The sequence below is a fragment of the Sander lucioperca genome, chromosome 19 (genome assembly GCF_008315115.2).
Source record: "Sander lucioperca isolate FBNREF2018 chromosome 19, SLUC_FBN_1.2, whole genome shotgun sequence".
Lineage (NCBI taxonomy): Eukaryota > Metazoa > Chordata > Actinopteri > Perciformes > Percidae > Sander > Sander lucioperca.
Window position 1 is genome coordinate 19,525,460 of NC_050191.1, and position 27,211 is coordinate 19,552,670.

The 27,211-nt window shown below is 40.1% G+C and overlaps 1 protein-coding gene across 3 annotated transcripts; it reads right to left on the minus strand.

Annotated features, from left to right (window-relative positions):
* Nucleotides 1-2,147: 2,147 nt before the first annotated feature.
* vegfab (vascular endothelial growth factor Ab) lies at nucleotides 2,148-16,718 on the minus strand. 3 transcript variants are annotated; one of them, XM_031321791.2, is made up of 8 exons: nucleotides 15,964-16,683; nucleotides 13,965-14,007; nucleotides 12,782-12,978; nucleotides 11,895-11,971; nucleotides 9,165-9,197; nucleotides 6,613-6,687; nucleotides 4,883-5,026; nucleotides 2,148-3,927 (listed from the first exon to the last, which is right to left on the minus strand). In XM_031321791.2, exons 1-8 carry the CDS (start codon nucleotides 16,015-16,017, stop codon nucleotides 3,906-3,908), a joined length of 645 nt encoding a protein of 214 aa, XP_031177651.1. In that variant the 5' UTR covers nucleotides 16,018-16,683; the 3' UTR covers nucleotides 2,148-3,905. The 3 variants fall into 3 exon arrangements, with proteins under 3 accessions (XP_031177651.1, XP_031177653.1, XP_031177652.1); XM_031321793.2 differs by lacking the exon at nucleotides 6,613-6,687 and having other exon boundaries at nucleotides 15,964-16,666; XM_031321792.2 differs by lacking the exons at nucleotides 2,148-3,927; nucleotides 4,883-5,026 and having other exon boundaries at nucleotides 5,458-6,687; nucleotides 15,964-16,718.
* Between the last annotated feature and the right edge of the window lie 10,493 nt (nucleotides 16,719-27,211).

Consider the following 27,211-nt stretch of genomic DNA (forward strand, 5'->3'; position numbering starts at 1 on the left):
TATTGAGTTTAGAAGGTAACAGAGGGTAACATTTAATCTTTGTCTTACCAGCATGTGCTCTCTTTGTTATAAAGGAAAGTTTGCCGCAATCCTCAGGTTTAAATGAGGTTAGGACTTCCGGGGTAACAGGAAGTTAACCGTAATTTTAAGTAATACATTTATTAGCCATCAAGATGTCTTGTGGCTTTGTCTAAGTGGAATGTTAATCATAAATGATATTTTGTAAATGTTTAGCTTTATAGCTATATGTATTTTGGCTGTATTAAGCTTTATTTGTCTACTCACCTGAGCCACCCCTGTCTTATACTGTGGTGTTGGTATGTTCCAATTTGAGGGGCGGGCTTCAGGCTTATATAGACTGGCAGTGGCTGTTGCTGGGGGGAGTTTGAGGAAAACCTGAGGGAGGATGATGTAAGACTGTTGGATGCCCTCAGTATTGACTTGATTTAAGGTCAATTAGAAAACAGTTGTATGTTGGTATTATCTGCTTGTTTTGACTCCCACGTCAATTTTACTTTATTTTCTTGAAAGTACATTTTTTGTTGCTTTCCTTAATTTTGTTAATTTTTATATTATCATTCTTTCCTCCATGGCCTTAATTGGGGAAAAAATTAATAAATCTCATCTGCTCAAGACTACTCTTTGACATCTACCCTTAACAAACCCCTTTAAAGCTTGTGAAAGGCAAGTTAATTTAGGGACTTTTCTTTTGAACAAAGTGGGTTGATGTTGGGTTTTCTTAACTAAAATGATGTGTCTTAAAGCCTCAGAACTTAACTTCTTTGGTGGCATCACACTTAAAAACAATAAGTACCCCCCCCCCGATGCATTTTACATGTCAACACAGTTTAACGGACTAGAATAAACTGCTAGCTTGCTCGCTGGGTTCATGGGTTCCTGCTAAATCACAGATTAGATGGCTTTTGACATTCTTTGGGGTGTTTTACTCAGTGAAGGAGGCCCCACAATTTACAGGGATTACATGGTGTGCATTATATTTAGGTATGCATAAAGAGCATGACACAGGGAGAGCCCAGCAGAGCATTAGCGAAATGCAGGAACTAATCCAGCGGGAATCCGCAAGCAAGTGGCATAAGAGGGAGCGAGTTTCAAAACAAACATGGCCAAAGAACCATATCCTTCAGTTAATCTACATTCATAAGGGTTAGATTTGGGCCAGGGGCCTAGAGCTCAGCTACTGCTGCAGTGTCACTGAAAAAGTCACTAATCCCATGTAGCTGAAACTGCTCTTTGTCCTCCCTGAATGGGGACCTGTAACATGATAACCTGATAAAATGGTTTTCATCAACAAGTTACAAGTACAAAGTTTGTTGTAAAATACATGCGCTAAGTGTCAACATGCCCCAAAAGTGAGAATTTCTTTGCCAAGAAAACTGGGAGGTGACAGGCAGTGCAGACCAAGTGCCAAAATTGGAAACATGTTCCAGGGACGTTTTGTTCTAAGTCGTTTTTATGATTTCCTAAAAAGGTTCTTGGACTCGTGGAAAATGACCAATAGCCTAATGTTGCAGCGAAACCAGAATTTCACTCTAACGAGGCAAGCTGAACTGTTTCTTGATGCAAGTAGATATCGCCTCATTCGCCTCGCACAGATTTGATCTAGCTGAACGATGACCTTCAAAATGACTCGGCGAGATTGATCTCTCAATCTTTAAGTATTTATTGTTGTCGGTACTCGTTTCAATCATTTTATCTTCTAGTTTAACAATTGCGATGTAAACGGTAAAATCACCCATTTCATTGTAGTAATCTAGAAATGTGTGCTTGGATGTATTTGATTGCCAAACACAGTGTTTTCATAGATTTTGTTGCATTGTGTTGCAGCAAAACTTAAGACAGGTTCAACTTTTTTTCTAGAGACCTCTGCGTCGTGAACACCTTTGCTGTGTCTGCGTCTACACAGTGGTTTCATAGAACTGAATGAGGGGCTTTGACAAAACCTAACTAACTGAACTGCTTCTCTTGTGCTATTCTACTAGTTAGTTGTTTTTTCTTGATAGATTATTTTGCTGTTGTTAATGTTTTTTTTTACATTAATAGTGATCACAGTTCTCAAAAAACGTTTACTTCCAGCACTCCTTAATGGCCATCTACAGTTAGATTTAACAGATGAAATTACTGCACACTGCTTCAAAGTGCCATTTTATTCATAAGGCTGAATATCTTTCTGTCCGTAATGAAAAGCGTGCGGATGTTTCTTATTTCTCTGTTGTATTTTCTTTCAGATTACATTCTGCAGGGATTCTTACGTGTGAGTGTCAACTTGTCGCACAAAAACATGGAAACCTCTTGTTGCCTAATTAAACTTCTTGAAAACACAGCATTCACAACACAGCAACCTTTTCCTTATTTTATATAAAAACAATATAATTTGAAAATAAATATGCTTTACTGTTTTACATAGCCACAGAAAACATGTTAATAGTGAAGGAGAGACAAAGAGAACTAATAATGATGGCTCTAAGGCTGATGGCAGAAAGGATGCAGATTGTTACCCAAATTTAAAACATACTACTTAAATACAACTTACTAACACCCACTCACACACACACACACACACACACACACACACACACACACACACACACACACACACACAGATACACACATGTTAAAATCCTACACAGTGCCCACACCCTTAGATAAGAGGGGTTGAAAAATCCAGAGATGTCATGAGTACACCAGTACAAATGATCCATTTAGGGAATGTTAACACATTTTCTGATTTTTTTGTTGTTTTTTGTTTGTTTCGTAGAAAAGCACAGAGAGTCTCAACGCGACGAGTAGCCGTCAGTCACCTCACACATGAAGGGGGAGATAGGACTGCCACAGGTACATAACACTGCATATATAAATAGACCAAATTAAATATGGGTAGAAGACTGAATACTGAAAAATACTCTAACGTTATAAATTATCTAGAATGGACTATGGCATAAAGGGATATTAAGTATGTACATGTTCAGAGAAGAAGCTATGTAATCAATATATTCTGTATTGAGTTAAACAACTACTAACAAAACCACTTTGACCATACCCTCTCCTGAAAAAAGGAAACAAAAAATAATTTAAAAAGCACTCGAAAGATTTCTCAGTACATTTTTTGAGGCACAGTTTTTCAAATGGAATCAAACTACAGTATAGGATGTTTTCAGTGGTTTTCATGTAGGACATAGCAAAACATTAGATGCTCTATTGACAACCAGTATCCCTTTAAAAGTACATATGGCACTGTCGGAGTCTCTTCTCCTGCAAGCTGATCACAATGCTGACATTGTGTGAGTCCACGTCAGTCCTGCATGTCTGTACAGGAACTAATATATAGAGACAGATTCAGATGTCCCAGTTGTCCTGCTGTTATACTCCAAAAGCAAAAGTAGACATCGAGCGATGATAATCCATCATTTTTGAAAGGAGAATGCACTCCCATGTCCTCTTCAGCCTCACCTGGTATTTTAGCAGTTAAATATATCTTAGATTGAGAGGTTTGCAATTTTATGATTGACACACAACCACAGTAGAGACTCATATCCAGTGAAGTAATTGCATACAATGAATTGACAACAAGACTACACCTGCATCGCAAGCCTGTTAGAAATGTAAAACCACATGGCGGCTATTTGCTTTTTGTCTAATGATGGGTTTAGTTATTTGTTTCTGTAGCAGCATAACAATTCTGTACTCTTTTTTTTCTTTTATCATGGTCTATATACACACAGATACACAGTGGGAGGAAACTTCAGTTCAGTCTTTCTTAGTGTTCTCTCTCAAGGGGAATGCTTTCCACAGAAAAGAAGCGCTAACGGTTCAAAGGTCAAAGTGCTGTGCTGTGAAATATCTCTAGAATATTCCTTCATCTTGTACATCTGGTACTGCCACCTCTCTCATCTCCTTGGCTTGTCACATCTAAACAAGAAGGGAAGCATAAACCATTATCAGAACAAGAAAAAAACAGGCTGTAGATAGGAGTGTCCTTTGGCCTCTTTCTCAGACATATACACACATAAACACAGAGCGCCGAAGTCACAGTGTTGCATTCATACCAGCTACTACAGTATTCCACTAGCTAACTGAGTCACATATTTCTGCAATACTTTTTTGGCCACTTGGGGGCAGTAGAAACAAACCATGAAGACAACATTGATATATTATCATCTTTTAAGGTTGTATGGTGAACGTGTCAGCAATCAGTTGACTATTTAAACACCAACCAGGAGAAATTGAGCAACATTAACATTGATTTGAGTCTGTGATGATTCACTTTGGGTTCATCACTATGTCTGTGCTGCTTTGCTGTGTCTCGTATCCGTCTCGTACACAACCCCTATCGCATACAAACAATTTTTTTAAACTATCTTTTGTTTCGGACAATTTTGCATTTATTATTATGGATAGACTCTAGATCTATGACAGGGAACAAGAGAAAGATAGGGAAGAAGTTTTGCTGATGGACTCCAGGGCCACCAGGTGACCCCAAGTGATTTTTAGTAATTTGTATTTTTACTAATTAATGTGGTTTTAAAGGCCCTGGACACCCACACATTTGTTTTTAGTTGTTCTGGCTGATAAGACCTCTGCCCAGGTTAAAGGTGTGCCGGAGCATAGATGGGAATTTCTTACGTCACAAATTTCATCTACCAATAAGAATTGATAAAGATGTCATGTGTCCTACCCTAACAGGTGCAACAGAGTTAACTGGAGGCTCAGGAAGATGTTAATCAATCAGTTTATACACACCCACAGAGTCCTGGGAAGAGGTCTAATCAGCCAGAATAACTGAAGGCCCTTTAAATGATGTTTTCTTACTTCTGAAACAGAACAAGTTATATTCACTTTGGCTCTCTTAAATGACAGCACTTACTTGCAGGTCCTCTCGTTGAGCTCTAGCTGGCGTTCTTTACAGTATTCATCTGTGTGTTTGCAGGAGCACCGGCAGGTTGCGGGATCCTGCACGAACAAGCGCTTCCTCCTCTCTGAGCAGTGATCACAACATGGTTCACAAACACTGGACAGAGAGAGACAGAGATTGGAAGGAAGAGGGGGACAGAAGATGATTATCACAGTGTACCATTACCACCCATAAGAAAGGTCATCCTTAGGTCAATAATTTTGTACACTCCAGTTTGCTTTTCTAAGCCACTCCCCGACAAGTTGTACCGCATGTGACAGTTGGGTAGTATTGCATACAGGTTCCCACAGAGCATGCAAATATTCAAGCAGTAAAATTAACCTCCCTGACGCCCCCCAAACCCTACCGCATTTATTGGACCGCTCACAAATGCCTTGTATGTGATCAACATGCAGTGAGCAAAGCTCTGGACTGGTTCATGCAACAGAAAACGACACAGATGGCTTTGAACTGCCTGTCAATGACCTTGTTCTCACTTATACAAATGTCAAACTCTTATTAAAGAAGACTCAAGGGTCTGCTTGGTGCTCCGTCAAGACATATTTCATTTTATTGAGTGAAAACTGCAGACTATGATTCCAACAGAGAGACATTAGATTAAGAACAGAGGCTGAAAATTGACAGATGAAGGCTCAGATACTCCATTTATGTCTCAATGTACAAATAAAAACACAGACATGTATTCTTTCACAGTATGAGCTCTGAAGAAACATGAGATCATCTTTATATTATTTTTGAATAAAATATGGGTGATTTTGTTTCAGAGACAAAAGCAGGCAAAGACACAAAACAGGAGTTGCTAAACAATTTGCTGGTTTACATATCCCCAGTAGCAAAAGAAATAAAAGACAAAAAAAAAGTCAATAGATAGCCATCACTCATATCTTTACATTACATAAAAAGTACCAGCATTATGCACAGGACAGCACAACCTGTTTATAAAGATGAAAAGAACAAAGAGTGGAATGGAGACGGGTACGAGACACAGCAAAGCGGCACAGACTCAACACTGAACACAAGGCTGTGATTACAATCCTGGTGATCCCAGCACAGATACCACAACAGTTATGAGCCGGTCTGCAAAGCCATGCTGGTGGAGCTGTGATCTTGTTTCAGTAGAGGGTTCAAGTAACAGCTAACAGCCAATCTGTTTATTCTTGTTTATTTAAACATGTCCATTATCAATCAGAAATCTAGCTATCTGACAAGATGTTAGGAGCAACTCAAGTTTCTACTGTTTTTCATGCTACGCTGCTATATCTCATCCCCACCATTGTCCCAGTCTCAACCATAGAGAGTGGTTTTCTTACAAACTGGGGGCTAGTAAGGTTTGGGGGGAGATTAGATGGGTATTTTGACGGGTGGCAATGGGTTATGGTTCATTTCTTGTGATGTGGGATTTGGTTGGCATGTCTGCTGTACTTCCCTGGTTATCGCTGTAAAGTTTTGCGAAAGCTATGTTAGCAAACAGGTTAGCAAACAGGGCGCTTAGACACTGATACTCTAGGTATGTAAAACATGACTGACGAGACAAAGTTAGGACAATACACAGAAGCAACATGCTAACTGATGTGGCTAACGGTGCAAATTAAAAGGGGCAAATGAGCTCCTCCCAAATGAGCTTAATTATGAGAAGCACTACACTCAGATGCAGGTAAGTGGAGAAGGCGGAGCTGACATACGCATCGTGAATTGTTTTGTCGCGGTTTTTCTTTCGTTTTCTCTTTTGGCCTTTACCCTTGCCTTTCCGGGATTTTCTGCAAGAGAAAGAGGACAACAACGCAGAGAGATGCCTGAGAGACTGAGTAAAGAAGGACTGATGTGTGTAGAAAGGCCTAAACTGATAATTGGTTAAAAAAAAACTGATTATTAACAATCTTTTTTTTCATTTCATTTTCATGTCATTCAAAACAGGATATTGTTTAATTAGATGATTGTGTATAGACTTAGTCTACTTTGGAATAATAACATATCATCATGTTATGAGAAAGGCGTCTGTATTGTTCACATGGGAGATATCTAAAATTACCAATGTTTTTTCAGTAAGTGATGAGCAAGTTTGCAGCACAAAAAAAACAACCACTTTTTTGTTGAACTGTTGAAATGAACTAAAACATTACTTTTAAGTGTAAAACCAGCTTTATTGTCCGACCAACAAGATTTCTTTTCGTCAAACAGTACAGTGGCTTTGCAGACTGTGTGGTTAATAGTTTGAGCTTTGGCTTGACTGGCTGTTCTGAAATTTCCAAGATGGATTGAGGACAATGAACTTGGACTTCACCAAAACTGCATCTTTCAACCTATCTAGGTCAACTATTTATGGCTGATTCAACTTGTATCAGACCACAGCAGGACAAGCCTGTAAAGCATACACCTAGAGTTTCATAGGTGCAGGCTAGATTGCGTGTTCAAAAACAAACTGGGTTTCACAAGCTTATGCTGTCTAAGATGTATACAACTACACCGAAAACTTCTGGAATACCCAAATAGAAATGTTGCGACATGTCTCTGTGGACAAGCAGAAGAACTGTGTAATAGTAAAACATTATTTTTACTTCACCATGATTAGTCTGGCCCGAGCTAGAATGGAATAATAAGTTTATGTGTATGTGCTCAACACAATTATAGGGTGAGACCTAGTCTATATCCATGACATTCATCTTCCAGGATTGCTCCGAATCCGCCGGAAATTCCGCCGGATTTCACTCTTTTCGGCCGGATGACCTTCCGCTTTCTTTGTGTTGGAATTTTAAACTCCTGTGGATTTATGAGGACTATGGTTGACTGCTCCTCAGATCTCTGCAGGGTAAACCCAGACAGCTAGCTAGACTATCTGTCCAATCTGAGTTTTCTGTTGCACGACTAAAACAACTTTTGAACGTACACGTTGCACCAAAACAAGTTCCTTCCCGAGCGCTGACATGTTGATGTTTAGCAGGTATAATATTTGCAATGTTTACCGTGTTAGCATGCTAACATTTGCTAATTAGCATTAAACACAAAGTGCAGCTGAGGCTGATGGGAATGTCATTAGTTTTGCAGTTATTATCATTTCAGAGTGTGTGTCATGACCAAATGAATGTTGACCTAATGTTGGCGCTATATGAAAAGTCAGGGGATCAGGCAATCCATTCAATGATGCTAGGTCAGACCGAGCTGGGACTGGATGACAAATATGACGAAGTGCAGTAAGGATGGAACAGGGTGTACTGTAGCTGCTGTAAATGTAGGAATTTCCTGTTTTTAATTGTTCAGAGATCAGTTGAGTTTCACTGTCGACGTTGACAGTTCACAAGTTTCCCAACCTCCGCAGGATGACTCACCCTGACAGACCTCCAGGGACCTGTCACTACTGAGAGGTCAGCGACTGATGATAAAACTAAACTTGAAAGCAGTTGAACGACCCTAAGACTATCACTTTGTAGACGCACGCCACCAAATCCGTACTCGTAAACAGTTAAGACAAGGTTAAAGAGGTCTCAAAACTAGCTCTTATCTATATGACAGACGATCTGACACAAAACCAAAATACAACCAACAACCACCCTGCAACGGAAAGATAATGTCTGCGTGCAGAAGGATAATTAAAAGAGTTTGAATAACCACACTGATTTCTTCTCTATGGGAAGAGAAGAACACTTAAGCTAGGACCATAAACACAAAAGCTTAACCGGTCTTTAAAAACACTGTTATCTATATCAGAGCGACCAGTAACAGGAGTAACAGATGCTAAGTGGGATGTAAACATTAAAGAAGAGGGGAGAGGAACATAAAGATGAGATCGAAAAGGGAGGAAAAGTGTAAAGGACAGGAATAGAGAGGGCAATGGCCTCATCAAGTGTCACTCATTCACCTGAATGGACTGAGCTGGTATTTCCCGTGTTTATCACCTGAGAGCTGCATGCTTATCTCAGCATGACATGGTCTCATGTAGTAGCTTGTCTCTTGCTTGTCTTTTTTAATTGAAATATTATCGGTGTGGAGTGTTTAGTGTGGTGTTTGAGTGTGTCTGTGTGAGAGAAAATGGAGAGACAGAGGAAAAAGGAGTGAGGAAATAACAGATGGATAAATTAGGTGAGAAAGAGCATACAGGATAATGTCAGCAAGGCGGGGAGCTGCAGATGACGTGAGTGAGAGTCTGTTTGCAGGGGAGGAAAAAGATCAAATCTCAAGTCCCCATTGTTTCCCCCTGAAAAAAAAAACCCAATCCATGCAGAAAGAGTACTGTACTCACTTTTCTTTCTGTTCTTTCATTTCTTTCTTTAACCTGAAAGGTAGGGACAAAACAACATGACATTAGATCACAGCACACCATAGTTACTTGGTAAACAAATACTTATCAAGATCAACAGAGACCAGAGACTCATTATCAGCACAGGTCATTTTTTTCTAATCACTAATCACCGCATTTTACCAGAAACTGTGATAAAACTATCTTTCACTTTCGCACAGTAAAAGAAGCAGATTTGTTGGGAAATAAAGCAGTGCACACACTCATAAACATGCACTCAAAGGGGCATGTTCCCTGAGAGATATACACACACATACAAGCAGGACTACAATAGCAGGCTGTCAGGTTTGTTTCACTTCTCGTCCATGATGTGACGAAATTTGTGATAACAGCGTGTGGAGCAATACAACTGCTGGCACACTCTGGAGACAAAGTGCCAAAAGTGTTAGGAAACAGTGTATCATTCAAAAAGGTCATAGACACACAGCCAAGTTTCTATTTTAAATACTGGTACAATAACTACATGAATATGCTGAATAAAACATGAAAATATGTGTGCATATACAGAATCTGAAGATGACTAAAATCTGTTGGCCGATACATACTGTATGTGGTACTGTGAATCACCTGCACTGAAATCTATTAAGGTATATGGAAAGGTAAAAGAAAAACCTTTACTTAGGTAAAAGTAGCAATACCAAAATATAAAAAGTAGCTTTAACAACAAAATGTACTCAAACATCAAAAGTAAAAGTACTAAATAGGCATAATGATCCTTTAAAGCATGTTAAATTGGATTATTGTTACTGATGCACTGCAAGCAACACTTGAATGTAGATGGTTACAGGCACAATTGCTTCACATTTTCATGAACTCAAACCCTGTTTTTGCAACAGATTCTCACTCCCATCTTGTAAAATACGGGCAGATGGTCAGGTGCCTTTGTCGTTATTGACGCTAAAAGTCTCCTTTAACATCATATCTAAACGCACTTATCTAAACGAGCTTGGTCGGGACTATTGGCGTCACTTTTGACGCAGTTAGGTTAAGGAAAAGGTCGTGGGTGGGCTTATGTTTCCGTGACACACGGGAAGAATGGAAGGTTGAGTTTAGGAAAAGAAGAACGGACATTTGGGTTTAGGAAAAGAAGAATGGACAGTTGGGTTTAGGAAAAGAAGAACGGACGTTTGGATTTAGTAAAAGAAGAAAGCGACGGTTGGGTTTAGGAAACGTGACACGTGGGACACGATTCCCGGTCTCCTGGGTGAAAGTCCTGTGTTTGACTCATCCACCACCCCAACCAACCTCCCTACGCGGATTTTCGGCCCTTCATACTACTCACTACCGTTGCCGCTCTAAGTGCTACGTCATCCTTAAACCCCGTGTAGCTGCTGCTCTCCCTGGTGCGTTCTACAAACACGCTGAAGGGCGCTTTTTTTGATATCAGCCTCACTGTTAACAATGCTGCAGCTCTATGAAGTTACTGCTAATTGTAGTACTAGCGTTAAATGGAAATAAGTACTTTAAAATCCCACTTGAGTTACTCACTTGTTATAAGTCAAGTTACATATTGTATTTTATTCTGAACAGTTTGGCAGTGACTTGGTGATCTGTTAATAGCAATTAATGCATGCATTTCCAGAACAATACAATGAAGTCAAAAAATGTAAGACAGCAACAAATAGATTGGATACGGCATCTAAAATTTCATGAAGATGCCCTAAAATTTTATAGTTACATGTAAATGGTTTTACACCAAAGTATTGTGTCATCACAGGCAGCAGTAAGTTCAGAGTGACATTACTTTATAGCCAGACAGACTGCTGCAGCCTCACTGAACAAAGCATAAACATATTTCAAATTTGATAACTCAGAATAGAGAGAGCTTGGTCCTCGGCCAATTGTCCGCCCTGTTTGTTTTGCTTTTTAGATTTCCTATAAACGTGGGAGGATGATGAATGTTAATCAGATTTTGACAAAACATCAGGAAGTTTTCAACAGAGGCCCAAGAGCTAGGGAATGTGACATATGTGTTAATGATTGACCTTAAGAGTGACATTGATATGAGGATGAAATCTTTACTTTTCCATCGTTTTACTTTTGGGAACCATCTGATTTTGTTTGTGCATGTTGAGCTTAAACGCCAGCACAATGAGAATATACTCATTTAATTTAGCTGCACTTATCTCTTTTTACAGCTGGCTTTAACAGATTATATTGCTGCCTATCAAAACAACAGAGAATAACAATCTGATCTGATCCACAACATTTATAAATCATTATACCGTAAGTCTAACCAGAAGAAGTCACCTTGAGGCCACAAAAAGGACACGCAGTACTTATCTCCGAGATCAATAACTAAAGCTATCAAACCTATGTCGTTCCATGAGTGACCTCTACATGCCACAGAAGGAAAACAAAGGATTAGGTAGCACTGTACTCACAAATGTATCTCCTTTACTTGAGCAATGCGATGGAATGAGGATAAACAAAAGCAATATGGAGGATATGTGCTGGGATGTGCTTAAATGTCTTTGTATGATCAGTGAAGAAAAAGTAGCAACGATAAGACAGGAATCCAGCTTATACATGTATGCATCTGTTGAATGTGTCAGAGGCAAACAGAAGACCAAAACTTTACATGACGTGTTTGGTCGACCTCTGCTCTGCCACACAGCGGTTAGTATTTCACTCACATTGTGTGTGTTTCAGAGTGTGTTCAGGGTTTCTTACCTACACTCACATGCGCTGTGTTCTGTAAAACTCATGAAAATATCATTTTGTTGCCTTTGGGGTTTTATTCTTTTAATCTGTAAAAAGAAAAAAAAAAGAAGAAAGAGAAATCGTCACAGATTTGAATGACATTATATTGATTTATAGTATTCCTTAACTTCTTGTCCTCAGAGTTAGAATTAAAGCATTCATACTGTAAGCAAGAGGATGAACAAAAGGGTTACACAGAGAAATCACTAAGGTTCAGATGTAATCATTCAAATTCAGTATTATATTTATATATTCATATTAACCCAAGTGAAAGAGGATCGACATGTATTCAGTTTAATGTTAAATTTTCACATACTGTAAAAGTCTCTGAATATAAACTGAAGAGAGGGCGAAAATGTGCTGATTGGAAACCTGACTAATGATTAGAAAAAAGGAAGAGAAACCATGAACTGAGATGCAAAGTTCAAAATGATTGTCACCTTCTACTAGAAATTACGTTTTTTCACTTCTCAGTGATCGAAAAAAGACAAACTGACTCCTCATACACAGAGAACCAAAGGGCTGAAAGTGAAAAAAGGGCCAAGTATAGGGTTGATTTTTGCCAAAAGGTGACACCTGAGCAGCCTTTGGGCAAACAGCAGGGACACTTGGATTGAGCAGTAGGGCTCTGGACCGATCAGAGGGACACTTGAGGAGCCCATGTGCCCCTCTGGTGTGACATTTAGGCAAAAACAAAGTATAAATCTATACATACATATACATGTGCACATACACATCCTGGATAAATAAGGGTTTCAAAAAAGCAAAAAGGGGCAGCCCCCATCACTCCCACCCCTCTGAACCCCACTGCACAAAACATCAAAAGTATAGCTGTTTTAATCAATAACGCCGCTGACCTCCATTGTAATGTTATAGCTGGATGTTGGCATGCACTGCAGCATCTCATCGTTGCAGCAACCGGCGCAGCGCGTCAACACCACGCAGGATGGGATGAAGATATGCTCCACCTCCTCCGGATACTCCTGCAGAATCTCCACCAGCAGCTCTCGAGGCTGACACAAACTCTTGTTGTACACCTCCATTAAAGGGATCACTGGGAGACAGAGTCACAATGTGCAAGCGTTATAAAATGGCAGCAGAGCTTTAGTCTAAAGCACTGACTCTCCAACACTACAGTGCTGTAACAATAACACACACACACACCTAAAAGGAGAAGTGCATTTAAAAATGCTGGCTGGCTCACAGAGGAGTCACAGTGAAGGAGATTAAAACACACACATGCACATACACATACACACACACACACACACACACACACACACACACACACACACACACACACACACACACACACATACACCTTATTTTCTATTATTCAATAGAGATGCACTTGGTTTATAGAAATGTACCTACTTTTACACACACACACACACACACACACACACACACACACACACACACACACACACACACACAATCTTTAAAGTACTCTATATCTAGCTGGACCCCATCTGCTGCATCAGATAAATGCTGGACTTGAGTGTTACCCCATTTTAAAACTCTACTTTTCCCCCCATTCAGTTTTAGCAGGAGTTCTGCTCTTGAGAAAGATATTAGCACACAGACAGACATCACCTCCAAAATATCACTCAGAGCCTAAAACAACCTCAGCCTGAGAGCCCTCTGGGAAGCCAAACCAAATATACTGACACTGAATAATATCATGAAGTTCAGCTTCTGATTGTCCAAATTTGATTGGGCAATGCTGGAATTGTGCAAAATGAAATTGTGGGCCAAGAGGGTGAAATTCCAAGAGTCTGGTCTCCATAACATTTCTCCAGTTTAACCTCAAACAAGAAGGAATGTTGTCCAGGATGAAAACGTCCAAGAGTTGAGATTTAAGAGTGAACTGCTCTCATACATCTGGACAGGGTTAAACTATGTAGTTGTCCACTAGGAGGCGATAATTTCCCTTTAATATCAAGGTGAACCTCAAACCGGCCCTTTTCTATTTGGCTGTGTGCCAACCAGGGAGCCCAGAGCAGGCTGTATTCCCACGGTGCCCTGTGGGACACCTACCGTCATGTGGACCTCTTTCTGTGGCCTTCGGTATGTGGGCGCTCTGCAAGGAGGAAAAAAGCAAACGGTTAGTAGGCTAACAATAGATTGTGCAAAAGCTCATGAAACTGCTGCCCTTGCCCTCTACTTATCCACAGTTGCGCAAAAAATGTATTTACATTTTGACATTTCTGTTGACCGCTGACAGAATATGAAAACCACATAATGCATCTTATCTTGGCCTATATAATATAGGGGGGCAATGAGAGTCATGAGACATAGTATTATAGAATACTATGTGTTCTATAGGCATTTGAAAATAACGTTATTTAGTATATATGTGATGTATGAGGCCTTATATGGCCATATATTTGACCAAAGGTAGACTACAACGTGACAAACAAGCTGACATATTTTACCACATAGGCAAAACGCCATAAACGTTTGAATTACTGTGTTGGTTTTTGTGTCAGTTATCAAGCCTTTAATGTGTGCCTCCGCCGGCTCTTGGCAACGCGGATTAATAACTGTCGCCATTAAAACCGGTAAGAATGTTAGCCTGCTACTTTCCCTCACAGGGGGTAGCTGTCACCACACCACGGACCACAAAGGATTTTGGCAACTTTCCATCTGTGCGCGCGTTACCCACAACTTTTTCTCGCTTTGACATACGCGCAACCCCCCCCCCCCCCCTCACACACACACACACACACACACACACACACACACACACACACACACACACTCTCTCTCTCTCTCTCTCTCTCTCTCTCTCTCTCTCTCTCTCTCTCTCTCTCTCTCTCTCTCTCTCACACACACACACACACACACACACACACACACACACACACACACACACACACACACGTAGGCCTACATGCGCGCGCAACTCGCGCAATATCTCGCCAATATTGCGTGAGACCCAGTCCTCTAGCACCGGTGAAACTTTTTTCCATTCCTTAATGAAAAGTAAAAAGAAAAAAGTGTTTGACTGTGGGTGCCGCAGTCTCCACCCTCTTCCGGTGGCGTGAGAGGGTTCAACCTTGTGGGCTGAGAGACCCCAGCCCCCCAAAACACTTTATACTGTATTAATAATGGAAGGGTGACAAGCTGCGAACACCGGCCCCTAAACCGATGATAGTTCGAGTGGTAAAGAGCAACTGAGACAGCATCCTAAAACTATTCAGCGTGCACTGGGGGGCTTAGCTGTCATTTAATCAACCAGTTAGATGAATAAACACTTTACTGGACTCTGGAGAGGGAATATTTCAATAACTCAGCTGTGATGCTCGATAGAGAACTATGTAAAACATCATTGCTTCATCGAGGTGGCAAATTCATATTAGAAATAAACCTTCAAAGTCCAATCATTTTGCTGGAAAAAATGCAGCCTCCTATTGAAATGTTGAAATTCCACCGGGAAACCTTTGCTCAAAGCTTCCCTGGGCACACTGCACTTGATTAATGATTATATGGAACACGATTTATTGCACTCTCAAACAGCCAATTCTCGTGTCAACCTGATTAATCAAACATGATAATACTGTTTTTTTCTCCTGAAACTGAGTGTTGAATAATATTGTTAAAAGTAGGATTTCTTCTTATTGAGCCGTCTCACTGCCATACGTGAACCTGCTCACATGTCCTAATTCAGAATGGAGCCACTGCGCCTTTAAAGCGTAATAATATCTCCAAGGTGGTTTAAGAGCAGGCCTGCAATCACCCAGCGTCAAACTTCACAACATTATTTAAAAATCCTCACATATGCCGCATTTGCAACACAAAAAGCGCACCACCCACGAGTGTGTGGGTTAGGTGTATATAGTGTCGGCTTGGCGTAATGGCTGTTGTAATCTCCCCAAAGCCACTAAACATTTCAGCTTGTTTAAACACGAGCGATGACCTAGCCAGAGGGAAGGCAAGGACAAACTACACATTCATGACCAGTGACTACATTACAATAGGTCGGCTGATGTTTTTTCTTTTCTGTCCAGTTTGCTCTCAGGGACACTTGACTCACCTTGACAGCTGACAGCGTCAAAAATAATAGTGTCAAACTGTCAATAAAGTTCATGGTGTTGGAAATCCAATCCAAAGGCAGGCGACGTTTTAAAATCCAAACATGAAGTTTACAACAAGTACAACAACAACAACTACAACACAAGTGAACCGGCTAAAATTTGTCTAAATAAGGGACAGGGGGTTGTAATGGCAAATCCATGTTGGTCCCGGGGTCGGAGCATGCAATCCTTTGCGCATAACTTCTGCCTTCTCAACTATTGCCAATGATTTTCAAGATATCCAGAAACACGAGAATCCAAGACGCAAAACGTCTCACATTGTTCCTCAGCAGACCTTTATTTTTCTGCAAGGCAATAGCAATCCACATTACAAAAATAATCCCATGCTTGTTGCGCCAGCCGTTTCCAAGTATCTGTCCATTGGAAACTTGTAGCCTACTCCTGTGTGCTACTTGAACCCATGGACCAGGATGACGTTCAGTGAAAAAGAAAAACGCGCTGAGAGATACTCTCAGTCCCAAAGAACATTATCTATTTGCACTGGCTTTTTTTTTACTCCTCTGTCACTGCGCTGCGCTCTAAGCAGGTCAGCTCTCTCCGTTTGGACAGACAGTTCGACACACACTCCGTACTGTGGCTGTGTGTGTGGCAACTAGACTGGACGTGGATGATTGGTGGATGATTAGAACAGGGTAGGTGTGTCCTCTATGGGCTGATATAGGCTACAGCACTCCGAAGTCTTTTTCCAACGTTTCACCTATTAAACATGTGACCGCATCACCAGCAAGCTATTAAAAGCTGAGTTCAGAGGCGCCAGTCTATTTTTATTTATTTTTTATTTGAGAAAAAAAGGAATGAGTGCATCCTGATATTGTGATTGTGGTACTTTAGTGTCACCGGCTGAAATATCACTCGCTCTTTACATGCCTTTAATCCAGTTCTTCATCACATGTCCTGTGCGTCTTTTTAAAGCCCTGTCAATGATGCCAAATCTAATAATATACAATAACTGTTTGGGTTATTATTACTCGTTATGGTTTATATACAGACCTAGTTGTTGTAGCAAATTAAAAAGTCTTATAGGTTATTTCCTAACTCATTCATTTTGAGGAAATTACGCATTTTAGCGCACATATACAACAGACAATTCAACATCGGGTGGTCCCTTCTGTGATTTTTTTGGTTGCTAAACGTGTATTCCCCCCTGCTAAGGTTAGTAGCCTACACCGTGGTATTAGGGCACATATTTCCCAGTCTTGTTCTTACTCGAGGATGTGCTCCAAAATTTCCACGAAACCCAACTCGATGGCCAGAGCGTGTGTGCCCGGCCACGTATGCCTATGCGTCTCTGTGTATGAATGCGTGCGTGCGCCGTGCAACGTTGTCATCCGTGATCCACCGCGCAGGTCACTGTACGCCAGCACGCACACCCCTTAATGGAAAGTAGGAGCCTGAGCGTCGTGACTTCCTCCCTGTTACTTCACTGACGGAGAATGGAAGAAGCCACCTGACCGGTCATGCTCGAGCAGCAGCTGAAACATCCCCGTGAGGAAGAGGAGGGCAATGCAGAGCAACAGGGAATCAGAGAGATTGTCAGTGAGACATCTTCACACAGCTCCTTTATCATGATTGTAACGCTGCTGATAATGACGATGATGATGATGGAGATGATGTAATTATACACAGCCTCTTTCCAACATTGGGTTCGTGTAGGCTACATGTCCATGGCGGGGAGATATTCCTATAATTTACTAAAGGAAAAGCCGGAATGAAAATACTCTATCACAAGTAAAAGTACTCCATTAGAAATGGTGCCTAAGTAAAAGTGATGAAGTGTTAGCAAAACATGTACATGAATTATCAAAAGTAAAATGAGTCACTATGCAGTGTTGTAATACTGTAGTATTAATTATTATTGGTGCATTAACGTGTAAACAGTAAACAGCCTACTCAATGGAGCTGGTTGACATGGAGCTAACTTTTACTGCTGATAGCAATGCATTGTATTTTATTATTCAATCATAAATTGTGTATGTAAAATCTGAAAGGTAACTAGTAACAGCATCTGATAAATACATGTTGTGGAGTGAAATATAAAGTAGCATACAATGGAAATACTCAAGTAAAGTACAAGTACCTCAAAAGCTGACTTAAGTAAATGACTTAGATAAATGTAGCCTACTTAGTTACTTCCCACCACTTGCACATGTTGAATTCATTCTGCTTGAAAAGGGGACATTATTTTTTCCTCTGCTTGTTGCTAGTTAAAAGCTTAAAGTCATTTTAAAATTCAGTAGAGGCAAAAGCTTACTAAAGCGAAACAATGGCATTAAGTCAAATAAAGGCTTACGGTCTTCATCTGATTTAAATTATAGCCTAAAAAGTAAAAAGTAAAACCAAAAAAATAACCAAAATTAAAAAAGCACTTCAAGGGTGTGTAAAATGTGGAGGGCCATTATCTCAAACAAATATTGTATATATCGCCAAACAATCTTATGTAAAATGTCTTTATTTAACAAATAGATGGTTGAAATGCTCTTTGAGTTGCTGTCTGTAGTATTTCCAGATATTATCATTTGTGCTTGTGACAGCTCCAAATAGTTGTGATGCCCTCTGCTGGCCAATGCAGGACAACCAATGTTGTGTCTTCCTCCAGCACACTGACAGATTGATAGCCACCACCAAGGAAGTGGAAAAGCTGATAAGTATGTACAGTAATAACATAGGTTGGCAGCTATGTGCCTGACATATTAGGCTTACTTGCTACAACTCATACTTTACCGTGCATACGAAATGGAATGGGGGAGAAAAAAAAGGAAAAAAAAAAAGAGAGACAGTGAGACTTAACAGCAGAGAGTATTGAGGTATGATGGAGTAAAAAAAGCAGAGAGGCAGAGTGAGTGAAAGATAAGAAGAAAGAGAGCTTTGAGGAAGAGAAGGATTCGGCTGTCATGTAACTGGAGCAGTCCTGAGAGGAGTCCCTTGGCTCGGTATCCATCCGTAGTTTAATTGAAGAATAACACTTGGGTTCATTAATGGTGTCACCAAGCTCCTGTTTCTGCTGACTCAGAGTGTGTGTGTTTGTCTGTGTGTATGTGTGCACACATGTGGGCAAGGTTACAGTGGATATAGTGCATGTGTGAACGAGTGTATCCCAGTTTGTGCTGACTAAGACATACACGTGTAAACACACACACGTTTTAATAAAGTGGTCCGTTCTTAAAAGTACAACTAACAGCCTCCCCTGCATCCATCTGCACATTGACGCACATTTGTAAACGTCATCATGGTACCAGTATGTCAGGGTGATTCATGTTTGTGCAGAGGGAACAGTAATTACTACAGCAAACACTAAAGTCGCTACTTTGTCAAAAATGTTCATGTTTTGAGAATGCATTTTCAGCGCTTACCTCAGCAACAAATACAGTATATTGTGTTTCCTGTGACGGCTTCACAATAAAAGCCACCCAGTGTTCCACTAGTTGAATGCTTTTAATGCGAACGTGTACACTGTAAACCCAGATTTAGTTGTAATTAAACTCTTTAGTGGTCACTACTTATTTTTTCATGTTTTGTTAAAAAACATAATCATTACTAAATGACAGTAGTTGTTTGTATCTATAAATAGCTTAAGTATGCAGTGCACAGTTCATATTAAGCAGAGATAACCAGTGGCAATTCTAGGGTCTGTTGTGGCCCTATGCAAGAATTCCTAGGGGCAACTGTGGTTGCCTCATTTTGAGACATTGTTGTGGAGTAAAGTTTGTCAGCCCTACTTTTAGTGCATCAGTAGCAATAATCCAAAACTAACATTCTTTAAAAGGTCATTCTGCCTATTTATCACTTTTACTTTTGATGCTTGACTACTGCTTTAGTTAAAGTACCAGTATTATTGAATTCAGTATGTTTGCCTGTAATGGTAAAAATGCTGGATGACATGCATGCATTGTTTTTTGTGAATCCCTTGTGCATAAGTAAGCAATTTGGATCCCGTGCCGAAATGGAGGACCCCGCCACTAAAAATGGAAATCTTAAGGATTATAACCTTAATTATTTAATTCATTATTTTTGCCATATGTATAGTCAATAACAAAAGGTTTTGACTTTGTGCACAAAGCACACATTACAGTTTCTTGATTATCTATCATATAAATACAACCCTGAAGGTCTTTGTGATTATAGTTTATTTTACTGTGTGCGTGCGTGCATGCATGCGTGTGTGTGTGTGTGTGTGTGTGTGTGTGTGTGTGTGTGTGCATGCGTGCGTGATGAGTGTGTGTGTGTGTGTGTGTGTGTGTGTATGTGTATGTGTGTGTGTGTGTGTGTGTGTGTGTGTGTGTGTGTGTGTGTTTGTGTGTGTGAGGATGAAAGTCACATTGTTTAAATGTATAATGTAACAGAGACATTCCATTACCAAAAGCCCAATGGCTGACTGCCACACTCTTTTATCACCTGGCGCCAAATTACACATTCTTCCTCTCTGTTCCCTCTCCTCCTTTCCGCCTGTACACTCCCTTTTGTAAGAAGTGAGTCCTGGTGTTTGTTTGTGAGAAGTGTAAGCTGCTGGTTAGCGTGTGGAAGGGAGTGATTTGCACAGCAAGGTGCTTCTGACCGAGTTATCAGATCTGCCTCTTCACCAACCTTATATAAATGATCCAGGAATTAACCTTCAACTGTGTGCCCCGATAATGTGTTCTGATAACATTCCCTGTTAAACACCATGTGACCGAGCTGCATACGTGTGTGCACATTTACACACACAAGCATGTCTGAAACATTAATGAGGTGTATGGTAATGTGTGTGACCTGTGTCACAATGTTTTGGGCTCATTATGTAGGCCTACGTGCAAAAGAGTGTGTCTCTCAGATAAGGGTAAAAACAAAAATGAAGCATCTATTGTTACAACTTTTTGATGAATATGGATGTGTAGAATTCATTTTAATGTGACTCTTTGTGTCTTATGAAATCCCAGGGACAAAACAACTCTGTTTTAGTTACCATTTGCCAAATGTCATTCCATTTCTCACAGAAAACGGTTGACGCCCATTTGGACACAATGCGGCACAGATGACTTCACTCACTCTTGATAGTAGAGATAAATCATCAGCCAATCAGCGACCGCTGACCCTGCACAGCTGTAGGGAGCGTGCCGTACAGGGGCAGCACACGTCCAACAGACCTTCATTACCCTTTGCACGTCCTCCTCCATCCTGCTCTCTTATTAGGATGAGCACATAAGTAGAAGCTTTTAGATGAAGTAAGAGCTAAAGTTTAAGTACTTTAACAAGCTCTCTCTCTCTCCTCTTCGCTTTATCTCCTTCGGCCAGTTCCAGTAAGGGCGTTGGTTTTTGTGTAGTCTCAGTCAAGCAGTTCAGAGAGTTCATAAGCCTATTTGGTCAGCGAAGAAGAAATATTAAAGGAAAGAGCTGGAGAGAGAAAGGAGAATATATTGTACTTTAACCCAACAAAATGCTAGTCCTGTCAACATTGATCATATTTGAATATGTTGGGACTGGCCCTGAAGGACTACGTGTTCAGGAAGTCACACAGCAGAAACAGGCAGATCTGGGAGTTAGAGAAGAAGAAGACCAGCACAGTGTGGATTTAGGTCAGTCTTCATGAGTGAAAATCTGCAACCGCTTACTTCAATTGCTATATTAATATATTTGGCTCCATGAATTCATGTTTCTCTAATTTTAATTTGTGTATGTTGTGTCTATGTCTTTGTTGATGTATTGTGTAACGTTATGTCTTGGTGGCAAACCAATTTCCCCTTTGGGAATTAATAAAGTTCATCCTATCCTTTTCTATCCTTTCCTATCCTATCCTAGTCCCCATCTGTGTAGGATTTATTTATTTTTTTTACAATTTTTCCTTTTTCTTCCGAGAAAGAAGAATAAGTAAGTGGTAAGACTGAATCAAAACTGTAAAGCTGTAGGCAGTAAAACCAAAACAATGAGCTGAAAGATGCTCGAACGCTTCATAAAGCTGAGGGAAACTGCGGAGTCATGTAAAGATTCTCCGTGGAATCATCACTACAAGTGATGCCTTTCACAATACATGTATTCATTTTTTTTCCAATTCAATTCAATTAAATTTTATTTATAGTGTCAAATCATAACAGGAATTATCTCAGGACACTTTACAGATAGAGTAGGTCTAGACCACACTCTATAATTTACAAGGACCCAACAATTCCAGTGATGCCCCCAAGAGCATGCATGATTGCGTAAGTGCGACAGTGGCAAGGAAGAACTCCCTTTTAGGAAGAAACCTCGGACAGACCCAGGCCATTCCATTCCATTGTTGATATAAAAATGTTGATAACTGCAGCTTTAATGTTTGGGAGAGATTGCTCATGAATAAAGAAAACCAATGTTGATGATTGGTTGGAGATAGGACACAAATCCTTGTCACTGTTTGTTGAGCTAGGAGAGACTTATCTCATTGTTTAACATGTCTTCAAAGTGCATCCATGAGTTTGTCTCTTTCTGTCTAGTACCCACACAAGTAAAATTCCTCATTGAGAATACAAAGTGAAATCTTATCCAATCCTAAATGTCAAGCCGTTTAATGAATGGTATTTGCTGTTGAGGTTTCAGCACTTTTATCTCTTGTGAGAACATCTTCCAGGTGTGTTTGGGAACTCTCTATTAAAGTCACTTTCCTTACGCACACACTGTCTTATCTGTGTGTACCTTTCATTGTGGGACTGTCACAACTCTCCCATCCTGGCCTGTTGATGACCACACAGGAAACATCACAAACACAAACACAAACAGCACTACTCCTCACAAACACTGACCTGTGACCTCAGGTTTTGACCTCAGGTTAATGCATTGTGAAGCTGAGACAAATGCCAGCTGATTTAACAACCTCAATACACCTGGACCACTTGAAACCTCTAAATTTAGCAGATCACAGACTGCACCATGTCACAGGATACTTTCCAACCAAAGAAACAGTCCCTGTGAAAACAGTTGCCAGTGTGTGCTATGGATTATCCAGAGTAAAGGAGACACAAGTTGTTTCCCAGACAATGAATCCTGATGGCTTCGGTGATCCCCTGACTTTTCATCTAACACCACCAACAGCTTAAATCTTTTAATGTCTTGAATATTTTTGTGTATGACAGACATTCAGTCTCAACGGTACTTTGTGTTAGCAAATGCTAGTGTAGCAGAGTTAAGAATTCCACTTGCCATTAAAAGGTAACTTTTAATTTGGCTAGTAGTTCCCATATGAGACAGGCTTTTTATGTAACATGATCTATTGGTGCTATTCTGCAGACTTTAGGGTAAATTCCTACACACTTATCACCAGTCTGCTGTAGCCTGTTTCATGGTAAGTTGCATACATTGAGCTCCACTGTTATAGTTAGGTAAATGTGTTCATTGTGATAATGTTATGTAGTATATGATGTGCATGTAGTATATCCACACGGGAGGTCTCAAATTTTATACTAGAGGCCAGTTTTGTTTCTTTTGTTTTAGCTTAAATGAAAAAGCTCGCCATGTTGTGCTAGCTTAATAGTCTGGTTAGCCTAGCTTGATAACCTAACTTTTATGATACAATCGTGGCAACAGTAAACTGATAATTTCTATTTTCATTTTAGCTAACTGGAGCACTTTATGGTGACGAATGTGATTGTGAGACACTATTCTGCTGTTTACCAGGTACAGTTGTCTACTTTTGTGATTCCACACTGGTATTTTGTTAATATCATGTGTAATACTTATCACCAGTCTGCTGTAGCCTGTTTCATGCTAACTGGAGCTCTTTATGGTGACGAATGTGATTGTGAGACACTATTCTGCTGTTTACCAGAATAAACGGCTGTGATAGCCAACGAAGAGTGACGGATTCGTCTGTAACACAACACAATGCAATAAAGAGAGAGAGTACACATCCGTTACATTAGCATGCAAACATGCTAAACTAAGATAGGGAACATTGTAAACATTATACCTGCTAAACATCAGCGTGTTAGCACTGTCAGTGTGTGCATGTTAGCATGCCGATGTTAGCATTAAGCTCAAAGCACTGCTGTGGCTAAGTACATCTTCACAGAGCCGATAGTCTTGGTCTTGGTCTAGTCATATTTCATATGTATTTTTTCATTGGGGTGAAGCATAGACTGTAATGGCACAAATCTCAGAATGGTACAGTATATAAGAAAAAAACAACAACTACAAACAACAAAATAGCTACTAGATGTAATAATTAATTAATGTATTTATTTATCTATTCATATTTTAGTTAAACAGGCCCTTTAACTAATAACTACTTGTTGCCCTTCATTTAGCCTCCTATGTAATGATTAATGTTCAACATGAGTTGACTTGTGTGTGAATGAGGTGGGTTTTTCCATGCAGTTCAGCAGCATGGTTTGCTATGATCTGTATGTGAAAATATGTGGCGTTTTTCTTCATTTTATTACAATTGTAGCTGTGTCTCAGCTGGTAATGATACCCTCAATCTGAATTTGTAACTATTCCATTTGTGTGCTGAAACCACACGAAGAGTAGTACTGTAAGGCATGCACTCAATGAACCACAAGAGTTTACTCCCCTTAAATCAAAAGGGCCTTACCCATAAAATGCAACACAGTCCACAATTGCATCATAAACCTCTTGATTCATAAAGTGGCTCTGTAAACTTCACAGTGTAATGATGCCCCACCAAAAACACTTTCAGACAGAATGTGAGGTGTAAAGCTGTGTATGTTGTTGAAACATGTTTACATTGCTTCCTGGTGATTTCAATAGGTGTGTGTGTGTGTGTGTGTGTGTGTGTGTGTGTGTGTGTGTGTGTGTGTCTGTGTGTGTGTTTTGAGTTGGAATGCAAGGTAATCAAAAGCACGAAAATGAACCCGCAAGGTAAAAGAAGCAGGTAAAGTACACCAACCATACCGCTCATCGTCCTGGAGAAAAGCTATTCACTGCATTCCTCGAGTGTGAGACTTAATACACACACATTCAATATAAGGACACACACATTCACATGCACATACAAACACATAGACATACATGGGCACAAATCCCACACCACACTCCAAAGGGCAAAGCTGAAGACGATATTATCTACAGTGTGACACATTGGGCAGAGACCAACTTGTACATCATCAAAACCTTTATACATATTACATCTCTACACGCAATGTTGCATTAGACTATAACGATATAGCGCCTCTGCCTCCAAGCAAGAGGTTCAGCCCTTAACCATAATCACAGCGTAACACATCCTGCCGATAGGATCGTGTACGCTGTTTTGAACCCTGCAATTAACAATGAACATGTCATCACACAATTTGTTAGCACATGCTCACTGCCATGTGTTCGATCTGGGTTTGTTAAGACACTGAGATCAGGAGAATTACCTCTTCCATGAGTCATTCTGTTGATGCTGTGAAGTAAAATTCAAACAAATTGATGGGCCAAACACATACACATACACACACACACACACACACACACACACACACACACACACACACACACACACACACACACACACACACACACACACACACCACTTAGGACAAGGTTTATTATTACAAGATTTCCAGCCGTTCCTACAACAGCGTGCAGGCATAGCCAAATGAAAAAGCGATCAAGATAAGTTGCATCAGAAGTTAATAAACTCATGAAATCTGTAACTGCCTGAGCTTTTGTGTGTTTAGTGTGTGTAGGCGGGAATCTTCAAAAAAACACTGCCAAGAAACTCCTTGCTACTGCATGTACTTATCAATCAGCCTGTGGAACAACAATGACGCTCCTTTTCTCTACACGTAATAGATTAAATCAGTTCAAAAGTCAAGATTCACAGTGGTCATTTCATTTCTCCACTCATCTCCAGTTCTAATCAGACTTTACCATGAGCACCCACACATTTCTTCTCCAGGAGCCCACACTTTCTCCATGGACGACATTGTCTGGCGCTGTGATCCTGGCGGCAACAATGGACGCACCCAATGGGTGGGTCAGTGATGAGAAAATGAAGAAGCTGGGAAACTGGAAGCGTTTGTTGTTCAACATCCATTTTACAGCTTTGGTTATTTAAAAGCTCCTTTAGTGTCATCACTGGAGTGATTCTGGGAAATCCTCGCCTTCAATACAAATAATAATTCCCCCCTAAGACACATTTGTGCATCATGTCATATTGTTAGCATATTGTTCTGTAATCTAATAAAAAAATTATTTCATTTACCAAAATCTACAGATTTCCCCTGAGCCGTTCGAGTAATAAAGATGATTAATGACTAATTGCTGGAAAGTGTGTCAGCCACAAGGCCCAAATCCTGAAGAAAATTACACAATCTTAGAAACAAAACATGGATGAAACTGAAACATCTGTTTCAACCTAAAACTGAAACTGGGAAGACAATCTAGTCATCCTGGTCACAAACGATGCTATTGTTTTAGTGTAATAGAGGAATTGGGCCAAATTCACTGCATTATTATTTGTACTTGAGTCACTTGATAACAAGTTGAACTTATAAGACTGTGTACTGTATAAAAAGACTGCGCAGGAAACATCCAATCACCAAGCTTAAGAATCTGCTATGTGCGCAGCTAATGGCTAAAGATTATGGCGTTTAGAAAACTGATAATGAATCCTGAAGCTTAAATCAATTCACTTTTGGATTCTGGGTCAATTTTGGATTTTTTCAGCAACCATTGCTGCATTTGCACTGCATGGTACGGCCCAGCTCGACTAGACTCGCTTGGAACTGTTCTTTTTTTTCAACTTGCAAAAGTTGTGTATAGTACCTGTTAGCTGGTACTTTTTTGGTACCAACTCGGTCGAGGTTCCAAGCGAGCTGAGCCGATACTAAAAGAATCTTCACTAGAATCGTCACAGGACCTCCTGCACCAACCAGACATTTAAAAAAAGCAAAGCTACCACCGACCGCAATTTTTTTATTCATTCGACCCAGATTTTAAAAAAATGTCAACCCGCAAAATCATGCTGTGGTCAATTGTTGAAGTAGCCTACAGACGTTCCTCTGTTGTCACAACAGTTTCAGTCGGCGTCGCTATGATGATCAGCTAAGAATCTTGCCTACATTGAGGGGGTACTATCTGCAGTGGAAAACAAAACCAAGACAAGTAACTGGTACCAAAAGCGAGTCGACATGATTAATCAGAATCAAAGTTGAAGAAATGAAGACTTTTGGCCATAGCATACATCTAGTGTAGTTACATTATCCAGGAGAGCTCCGTGTTTAAGTAACATTGAGAATA